At 44.9% G+C, this 10,766-nt stretch overlaps 1 protein-coding gene across 2 annotated transcripts in view; it reads left to right on the top strand.

The window, feature by feature from the left end:
• The first annotated feature begins 5,876 nt into the window (after window positions 1-5,876).
• Window positions 5,877-10,766, top strand: part of adamts18 (ADAM metallopeptidase with thrombospondin type 1 motif, 18) — a 263,961-nt gene continuing 259,071 nt past the window's right edge. For both annotated transcript variants that reach the window (XR_006314069.1, XM_043706550.1), the window contains exons 1-3: window positions 5,877-6,005; window positions 6,200-6,275; window positions 7,850-8,148. Coding sequence is in view for 1 of the 2 variants with exons in the window: in XM_043706550.1 (XP_043562485.1) it covers window positions 5,907-6,005; window positions 6,200-6,275; window positions 7,850-8,148 (474 nt within the window). In the remaining variant the exon portion in view is untranslated. The remainder of the gene's footprint in view (window positions 6,006-6,199; window positions 6,276-7,849; window positions 8,149-10,766) is intronic.

Here is a 10,766-nt window from a genome sequence, read left to right as displayed (position 1 = left end):
TACCTGCATCTACAACTTCCTCTGGTATTCCATTCCACATACGAACCACTCTGTGTGAATAGATTGCCCCTCAGTCCCATTTTAATACTTTCCTCTCTCACCTTAAAATGATGCCGCCTGGTTTTGAACTCTCTAACCCAAGGGAAATTACCTTTGCGATTCACCTTATTTATGCCTCTCATGATTTTATAAATCTCTTTAAGGTCACCCCTCAATCTCCTACATTCCAGTGAAAAACATTCCAATGTATCCAGCCTCTCGTTATAGCTCAGATCCTCCAATCCCAGTAACATTCTTGTGAATCTCTTCTGCACACTTCTTAATTAAAAAAAAGCACATCGGGTATGAATTAATAGATGACATGAAACTTGACTTCTAAAAACTTGCAGATATTAGAAGGAAGGAGAAACTGTGTGAAATAAATGATAGATCCAAAGGCTCATTTGAGCCTGAGTAGATAGAAAGGTGAGCTTTCTCCTGACTCACTGAAAGAAAGAATTACCTTCATGTGCCTTTCATAACCTCAACACATCCCCAAACATTTTACACCCAGTTAAGTATTTTTGAAGTGCGATTATTGTTTTAGCGTATTTTGCACACTGCATGCTTTACAAACATCATTGTGATGATTCGATAATCTGTCATTAATATGTCAACTGGATAAATGGCACAGAAATGGATTGTTTGACCATACTGTGCCAGCTCTTCAGTTCCACTCAGAGCCCCCTTACCTCCTTCTCTACCTAGAACTTTCATCATAACCCTCCACTCTCTTTTCCCCTATTCAGATGTGTTATGCCTCTACAGCAGTTGGGACTTGAACCCAGGCTTTCTGCCTCCATTCAAGGAATTAATACTATTTGTTTCAACTATTTGCTGTGGTAGCAAGTTCAATATTTCATCAGTATCTGGCTAAAGATGTTTCTTCTGGAATCCTTGTTGGTTTTTATGGTGATTATAGTATGTGGGTGAGTAGCACTCTTGCCCACAGAAGAAGCTGAAGAGTGATTTAATGGAGCTATTTGAAATGATGAAGTGGTGCAGGGCAACTGTTTTCTCCATGCTGTGTATCCAATGTAAACATTAGAAGCTGATTGTTGAGACATCATGTTGTAATTTGCTGAGAGGGTGCAGTGTGCAAATTGGCAGCTCTGTATCTTCCATTATAACAGTAATAACCCTCTTCAGCCTCCTTTTCTTCAATAAAACCAGTCTGTCAATGAGTTCATAATATGCATAGACATACATTTCTGACATGATCCGTATAAACCTTCCCTGGACCTTCTCTGTTGTCTTTGTATCTATTCCCTTTAGAAAATGGTAATTCGAACTGCACACAGTCCTTAAATGTGATCCTGCCAAGGATTTGAGTTCAGAAATAAGGATGCCTTACCTCAGTTGTAGAGGGTTTCGGTAAGACCATACTTGGAGTATTGGATTCAGATTTAGTGCCTCAAACTAAGAAAGGATATACTTTCCATAGGGGTAGTGCATTGGTCATTCACTAGGCTGACGCAGGATGGCAGGATTATTGTGACTTGGACCTATATTCACCAGAGTTTAGAAGGATGAGAATGGATCTGATTAAAATGTTTAAAATTCTAACTTTGCTGGGCAGTCTCGATGCAGGGCGGATTTTTTCCCTCGTCAGGGAGTCCAGAACCAAAGGACACAGTTTCAGGGTACAGGGTAGGCCACTTAGGACCAAGATGAGGAAAGATTCCTTCACTCAAAGGACAGTGAACCTGCAGAATGCACTGCCGCAGAACACTGTGAATGCTAAGTCACAAAATATATCCAAGAAAGAGAATTTTTTTAAGAACCTAAAGGCAAGGGATATGGAGAGAGAGCAGAAGTATGGAATTCAGATGGAGGATTGATCATGATCATATTGAATGGTGGACCAAGCTGCTCCTAGTTTCTACATTAGCCAAACCACTCAGAAGTACTCCTCTCCATTCCTTCAAAATAGTGCCATAGGAGCTTTTTATCCACTGGAGCGGGCAGCCAAAGCCTCGAATGAGCATCTTACCTGAAATATCACATCAGTGATGGTGCAGCACAGTGTCCATACAGCACTACAGTCTCAGCCTAAATGACGTGCTCAAACCACTGGACTCGAACACACAACCTTCCACCTGGGAGACTGACTAAAGCCACAATGCTACTGAGCCAGGCAGCTAATGCCAGACAGTTGGCTTGTTACAGCTGCCTGTGATTATTCTTTGGTGAACTGCGCTGGTGTTTGAACGTAGGTGGGTGGTAGGCAAAAAGACATTGAGCTTGGCTGCAGTGCATCCTGTGGTTAGGGAACTTGCTGACACTCACTGACACTGAGGAGCTGCCACGAGAGTGAAGCAATTAATTAAATGGACCAGAGCCAGGTCCACAGCACAGAACCACCCACCATCTCAGGTCAGCAAAGAAAAAGAAATAGAGAGCATTGAGTATAGAAGTTAGAAGGTCATGTTGCGGCTGCACAGGACACTGGTTAGGCCACTTTTGGAATATTGTGTGCAATTCTGGTTTCCTTCCTATCGGAAAGATGTTGTGAAACTTGAAAAGGTTCGGAAAAGATTTACAAAGGTGTTGCCAGGGTTAGAGCGATTGAGCTATAGGCAGAGGCTGAATAGGTTGGGGCATCTTCCCTGGAACGTCAGAGGCTGAGGGGTGACCTGATAGAGACTTATAAAATAATGAGGGGCATGGATAAGGTAAATAGACAAGGTCTTTTCCCCAGTGTGGGGGAGTCCAGAAAGAGAGGGCATAGGTTTAGAGAAAGAGGGAAAGATTTAGAAGGAACCTAAGGGGCAAATTTTTCATATAAAGGGTGGTGCATGTATGGAATGAGCTGCCAGAGCAAGTGGTGGAGGCTGGTACAATTACAACATTTAAAAGGCATCAGGATGGATACATGAATAAGAAGGGTTTAGAGGGATATGGGCCAAGTGCTGGCAAATGGGACTACATTAGGTGAGGATATTTGGTTGGCACGGATGAGTTGGACTGAAGGGTCTGTTTCCATGCTGTACATCTCAATATCTCTGTGAAGCTAAGTGAGGGGGGAAAGATCCAGAATGAATTAGCTTCTGATGTGCCTTACCCCATGAGATATGTAACGAGGCACACAGTGAGATTTCCCATAAAGGCAACTGGACTGCTTGGCAGTACACCCACTTGTGAGCTGAGCGTGCTGTGTTGTTTGATCAGATTTGCTGAATGTACAATCAAATGAGCTGTGGCACAAGATCATCAGATTTGCTGTTTGTAGTCACAGTTTATAGAATTCTCATTCAAGCGTCATCCTCGGCTAGGCAGAGTGGTTATCAGGATCCATTGATACTATGGTGATAAGAAAACTCAGCAATTGATGTAATTGAGTGATTTCCGCTCAGCTAATGGAGATGGTGGGCGTGCTGTGAGTAGCTTTCCTTCATCCTGGGAGGGGAAGCCCTTACGTGGGTGCTCACTGTAAAATGCCCGCATTAATCCCCAGCATCAATCCTGTTTTGTCAGCCTTGGCTCAAAGCCAGCATTATTGCCTGCGAGTTAGAAGGTTGTGTGTTCACAGCATTAGATAGACACTTGGGTATAACAGTCTCAGTATGCTACTAAGTGCATGGTATATTGTCAGAAATAACATATTGCGGATGAGATGTTATGTTGAGGCCCAGTTAATTCTCCCAGATGGTTACAGAAAATCCCACATGTTGAAGAAGTGGAGGGGAGTTCTCCCCAGTGGTCTCAACCAACGTCATTGACAGTAGAAAACTAGTCCTGATGTTGCTGCATGTGGAAGCTTGTCACGCGTACATTTGCTGTTTTCTTTCCCACAGTATGACAGTGTCCACACTACAAAACTACTTCATTGGTTGGAAAGTGCTTTGCAACCTCCTGCAAATATGAGGGGTGCTATATAAATGCAAGTGAATTTTTCATCATAATTCCAAGCACACATCTTACCAACAGCTCGGAGAATGTGCAAAAGGTTCCACACAGCAGTCACTTTGCAATGTTTGGAAAATTAAATTCGAAAGAACGCATCTAAAGTTATAGAGTCATACAGCACAGAAACAGACCGTTAGGTCCAACTTGCCCATGTCGACCAGATGTCCCAAACTTAACTCATCCCATTTGTCTGCATTTGGTCCATATCCATCTAAACCTTTCCTATTCAGGGACCTATCCAAAAGCCTTTTAAATGTTGTGGTTGTACTAGCTTTTGGAGTACCTGCTCCTTCATCAGGAGTACCTACTCCACAACCACCTGATTGAGGGAGCAGGACTCTGAAAGCTAGTGCTTCCAATTAAACCTGTTGGACTATAACCTGGTGTTGTGTGATCTTTAACTTTGTCCACCCTAGTCCAACACCGGCATCTCCAAATCGTGATTGTACTAGCCTTCACCACTTCATCTGGTAGCCTGTTCTATACATACACACCCTCTGTGTGAAAATGTTGCCCCTCGGGTCACTTTTAAATCTTCTCCTTCTCACCTTAAACCTATGCCCATTAGTTTCGGACTCTCTAATGTTAGGAAAAAGACCTTGGCTATGCCCCTCATGATTTCATAAACCTTTATAAGGTCACCGTGAGTTACCTACATTCACCCATCACCCTCTGTGTGAAAAAGTTGCCCCATAGGTCCCTTTGAAATCTTCCCCCTCTCACCTTGAACCTATGCCCTCTAGTTTGGGACTCCCCCACCCCGGGGAACAGACTTGCTTATTTACTCATGCCCCTCATGATTTTTTAAAGTTAAAAATCAAACAACGCCAGGTTATAGTCCAACAGGTTTATTTGGAAGCACTAGCTTTCGGAGCGCTGCTCCTTATCTAGCTCCTAAAACGAGTGCTTCCAAATAAACCTGTTGGACTATAACCTGGTGTTGTTTGATTTTTAACTTTATACACCCCAGTCCAACACCTGCATCTCCAAATCATAACTTTCTGAACCTGGAGAAGTTCACCCCTCAGCCTCCAATGCCCCAGGGAAGATAGCCCCAGTCTATTCAGCCTCTGCCCACCTTGAACCTGTGCCTTCTTGTCGTTGTCCTTTTCACCCTGGGGAACGGCCTTTGACTATCCACCGTCTCTAAGCCTGTCAGAATTCTTTGCAGACCTCTTCAGAGTCAGCGTGTCGAGTCCAGAGACCTTGCATCAGAACAGGAGACCCTTTGAAAACATTAGCTGCCGTTTGTGAGAGGTTGCTGTGCACTGCTTGGTTTCCTACATAACGAAAAATAACGTTGGTTGAAAAGTGTTTTGCCAGATAAGGGTCGTTCATGGGGAAGGAAAGTGGGGGGGTGCTTTGTGGTTGTTATTTTTGACTGTGCATCTCGCAGTGGGAAGGGTGGAGTCACGTCTCACAGTAGCCCCAGGCGAGGGTCCTGAGTCCAATGTTTAAAGGAACCGTACCCATGAGATGGTTCGGTGTACACCTATACAGTACAGTGCGTATATGTTTAAAAACAATGGTTGCGAAGAGGAATATCGGCGAATGCATTTTGCAGGCAGCGAATCCGCAGCAGGGGCGAGTTTACGTTGTCGATGTCGCCCGGTGATTGGTCCCCGGGTCTCGCCAGTGAAGCAACTTCAAATCTCTCCCCATTCATAGAATCAGAGAAAAAGAGGGAGCACCGCAATCCATCTTCTCCACCTCTGGATCGCCCTACCTGTCCACTACACAAACCAATGCAAAGCCAGCATTTTCGCCCCAAAAAGGACACCGCTTGGAGCCAAAGCCACGACACCCAAAATGTTGACCGAACGCAGTCCCAGTTTGCAAAGAAGCTTAGTCCTGGATTCCTCTTGCGGGAGGTAACAGGCTGCTGCCTTTAAAACGCACACACACACACACACACACACAAAACCAATCCCTTCGCGAAAGAAGTACAAAAAAGAGAAATGGATGGTCTTTTCCTGGCGATATGGAATGTACCTGCGCCGCTGAATAATTCTGCAATGCAACTGCTGACAGCGCTCTGGTTTGCTAATATTTTTCAGGCAGGTGCCACGAATTTCATTTTGTCTCGATTTATTGCAGCCCCGTGTTTAAACTGTAAACGTGCTTTAATTTTGAGACACCCTGCTCGTGAAGACTGCTATCCCAGACAAGTACTGTTGGGAGATTTGTTGACCTGTTTTAATTTTTGACTTGCTTTTTTTCTCTTCCCCCTCGCCCTCCCCTCATTTCACAGATTTTACACTCCTGCTGCGCGTCTCCTGAAAATCCAGGCTCTCCTCAAAACCCTGAGAACACTGGAATAAACGATGGTTTGTATATTTATGCGTTTTTTCTTTAAACACAGTTATGTTCGCGGATGCAAAAGTGGGAGCTATAGTATGTGCATGTAAGAAGCACACAGAGCCAAAGGCGCGCAGCGTCAGGGAGAGACACACACATAGATACGGACAGAGAAACACACATACACACAGATACAGACAAACACATACACACAGATACAGACAGAGACACACACATACATAGATACAGAGAGAAACACACACGCAGAGACACAGACACGCACAGATACACACATACAGACAGAGACACAGGCACACACATACATAGAGGCACACAGGCACAAAGATACAGATAGAGAGACACATAACACGATACAGAGACACAGACATATATACAGAGGTACACACAGTTACAGACACAGAGAGACATACATAGATACAGAGAGAGACACACACAAATACAGATAGAGATACACAGAGACACTCAGATAGACAGACGCAGTCAGAGAACACAGTCAGGGGCACACAAATTGACAGACTGTCGGATGGGGAAAAAGACTCAGGAGGGTCTAACACAGACTTGGCGACATAGTCAGACAGACAGGAACAGAGAGGGGCTTACAGAAAAAGTCAGATGGAGATGGAGACAGGGGAATCAGACACACTTAGCGACACAGTTGTACGTGCAGACACACGAAGGAAGCAAGATGTGGACATCTGAATAGTCAGGAGAGAGGGACACAGAGGATCGCATATGGTCTTAGAGACAAGTTAGAAACATGCAGAGAGACACAGAGATAGATGCAGAGACACAGACTGTCAGTCAGCGAGACAGAAAGACAGTCACAGAGAGAGAGATGGACTACAGATTGGGAGAGAGAAATAGACTCGGGAGACAGAGACGTGCTGACAGAGTCAGACATACTTGGACATAGACATAGATATACAGGCAGAGCGACATACCTGGACACAGACTGCTGCAGAGAGACAGACAGAGATTAGTGAGAGCCGCACACACCATTACAGAGAGAGGGAGGGGTGGGGGAGCGAGAGAGAGAGGCAGCTCCAGGCAGTAGACTGGGATTCTTCCCCCCCATCCCCCCCCCCAACCCGCACTCAGCTCCTGGGGAGATCCGCCGCTGGGATGGGGGTTGGGGGGTGCGGGGGGGGGGGGGGGGATTGGTGGGAATTTGACCTCCAGAACAAGACCCGGTGAAAAGACTTGGATGTTTTTGCAGATTCCACCCACCGAATCGAATAAGCAGGAATTAATGATAAGTTTTTGGAAGGGGGTGGGGGATGGGAAGGTGGAGTGGATTACTTTCTAAAAGAAAAGTGTCTTTTCGATTCTGTCTAAATCGCTGCTCCCTTGGTCGGATCCAGTGTGTCAACGGTACCTTTAGTGAATAGTCCTTATTCACGGCACCACAAACATTGAGATGGATAGGCAGCGGTTTCAGTGCACATCCAGCGTGTCTGCTGCACAGCCCGTGGCAATGGGAATAATGCACCCCCCACCCCCCTGCTTTTCCAATATTTCACATGATGCTCAGGCATGAACATGTACTGTCAAAGTGTTTTCTTTTGTTTCTCTCTCGTTGCAGACTATATCTTGGTGACACCTGTTAAGGTTGACCCGGGCGGAGGTTCTGTGCAGACTAACAGAGAGAAGCGCTCAGCGCCCATGGATTCCCTGCATTACAAACTCTCCTTCTCCGACCAGGAGCTGCACCTCGACTTAAGACCCTCGAACGTGCTGGCGAAAGGTTTCAGGGTGCACCTACTGGGTTCGCAGGGTGTCACCGAGGAACCCCTCTCGGAGCCTCAAGCGAGCTGCTTCTATCAGGGACACATCAGGAACGACAGCACTTCTTCTGTGGCTGTGTCGACATGCCAGGGTTTGGTGAGTGACTCTGTCCCAGCCTGCACACGCTGGCTGTTCCCTCAGCAGCTCCATTCCTGTTTTTTGTCAATGTCCTCTAAACCGCTGCTCCTTTCACCTTTTCTCTGGTTGGGCAAGTGGCTCTGATTTATTCACTTTCTTAATTATTCCCTTCCAGCTGCCCTGTTAGTGACCCACCTTTTCAGATGTGCAATGTGAAACGGAATTTTAAAATATTTACGACTCCCTTTGACACAAAGAGTTACCTGTCCATGAAGCTTCCTCTCTCGCGCTCATCAGGGCAAACACAAGAACAGCAAATCTCAAACTGTCACCATAATTTACATTGCAGGAGGGAAGGGTGTTGATTGGTTGGCAAGTCAACTGGAGTTGAGATGTTGCCATGGAGACCAGGAACTGTCTCCAAGCTCCTGGGTGATTCATAAAACAAAGGACAGGGCTTGAACATGTTCCTTTAGTTTGCAGAGAACTGGTCCCTGTATGAATGTCCATCATTTCTAGCAAACAATAACTATTAGGATCTTGATTGATTCTCTTAAATTGGTTGTGTGTCTTCGTTGGTGGTCCCTGGCAGATGATAATGAGGCAGAAGTGGGTACTGCAGAAGCTAGAGATTAGAGTCAAGATTAGAGTGGTGCTGGAAATGCACAGCACGTCTGGCAGCATCTAAAGAGCAGGAAAATTGACGTTTCGGACAAAAGCCCTTCATCCATTCATCAGGACGATAATGACTCTCTTCCACTCTCAGGGTGAATCCATAGGTGGCTGTACAGACCGATGTGGCTACTGCAATGTCTGTTATAATTGGGGCAGGTCATGTTCACGGGAAGGGGGTGGGTGGGATGTTGGTGTGGCAGTGCACCCCTTATTCTGTTTGCCCCTGGCTTCTGCTTTTTCCCGACGACAAGTCTTGATATCCCCCTTCCACTTTGGGTATTCTTGGGTCAGTGATTCCAGGTTATATATAGTTGTTAGCATACCGAGGATTTATTCTTGCTGTATAAGTTATTGTGACAGTTTAGAATTTGGAATTCTTGAATTTGTTCTAATGGAAGCAAGGTTGAAAATCTTTGGTAATGCAAGTTCTGTACACACTGATCTGTTTTCTTACGTTTTGGACAGGGGTCCAATCATGGTGCTATCTTTTGACTTATGGCTTGCACAGGTCTTAGAGTTACTTGGGGCAGTGGGTGGTTAAGTGAGAATTGACCCCAGTCTTTAGATGTCATGCTGCTGTCATCCAAATCTAAAACATTTCTCCAAAGTTGCATATGACCCGTGAAAGGACAGGTGATGAGAACTCTTCTGAGTAAAATTAAAAACTATCCAATTTTTTTGTTTTAAATGTTTTCTCAGGATGTGGGCATTTCTGGCAAGACTGGAACTTATTGTCTGTTCCTAGTCAATTACGGCTGACTGGTTTGCAAGGTTACTTTTGAAGTCAATCATACAGGTGTCTGACTGGAGCTCAGAAAAGGAGGACACTTTTCCCTCCCTAAATAAACATCAGAGAATCAATTTGGTATCTTTTAGTATTGCCACCACCTTATGATCACTATCAGCTCTTTTAATAAAACAAAGAACTGCAGATGCTGGAGATATAAAACAAAAGCAGAAATGGCTGGAAAAATTCAGCAGGTTTGGCAGCATAAGAAATGCTTAAGTCCAGTGACCTTTCTTCATCAGCTTTTTAAAGTTGGTTTCAAATTTGGAAATTGCCATGGTGAGATATGAACACACTAACTCTTCAACCATTAGGTGCATGTTTCATTTTATTCTTTCATGGGATGTGGTTATCGCTGGTTAAATTAGCATTTATTGCCCATCCCTAACTGTCCTTGAGAAGGTGGATTGCTGTCTTGAACCATTGTAGTCCTTGCTGTAGTGCTGCAAGGGAGGGAGTTCCAGCATATAGACCCAGTCACAGTGAATAAATGGCGATATCATTCCCAATCAGAATGGTGTGTGCCTTTGGGTGGAGCTTATGGTTAGTGGTATTCTCATGTCTCTGCTCCCCTTGTCTATCTAGGGGACAGAAGTCGTATGTTTGGAAGGGGCTGCCATAGGAGCTCAGTGAGTTGTTGCAGTGCATCACATAGATGGTACACTCTGTGCCTCAGTGGTGGACAGAATGAGTGTAGCAGGGTGCCAATGAAGCAGACTGCTTTGTCTTTGATGATGCCAAACTTATTGAGTAGTGTTGCAGCTGTACTCATCTCTCAAAGTGGAGAATATTCCACTGCACACCTGACTTAGACCAAATGACTATAAGACATAGGAGCAGAAATTAAGCCATTCAGTCCATTCAATCATGGCTGATAAGTATCTCAACCCCATTCTCCAGCTTCCTCCCCGTAATCTTTGATTCCCTTGATACTCAATAACCTATCTATCTCAGTCTTAAATATCCTCAATGACTTGGTCTCCACAGCCTTCTGTACCAGTGAATTCCATAGATTCACCACTCTCTGGCTGAAGAAGTGTCTCCTTATCTCCATTTTAAAAGGTCTTCCCTTTTCTCTAAGGCTATGCCTTGTGCTTTATGGATGGTCGACTGACTTTGAGGAATTGGGAGATGAGTTACTCATTGCAGAATTCCCAACCTCTGACCTGCTCTT

Source organism: Chiloscyllium plagiosum, chromosome 17, assembly GCF_004010195.1.
Source record: "Chiloscyllium plagiosum isolate BGI_BamShark_2017 chromosome 17, ASM401019v2, whole genome shotgun sequence".
Lineage (NCBI taxonomy): Eukaryota > Metazoa > Chordata > Chondrichthyes > Orectolobiformes > Hemiscylliidae > Chiloscyllium > Chiloscyllium plagiosum.
This window is presented reverse-complemented; position numbering and strand designations above follow the sequence as displayed.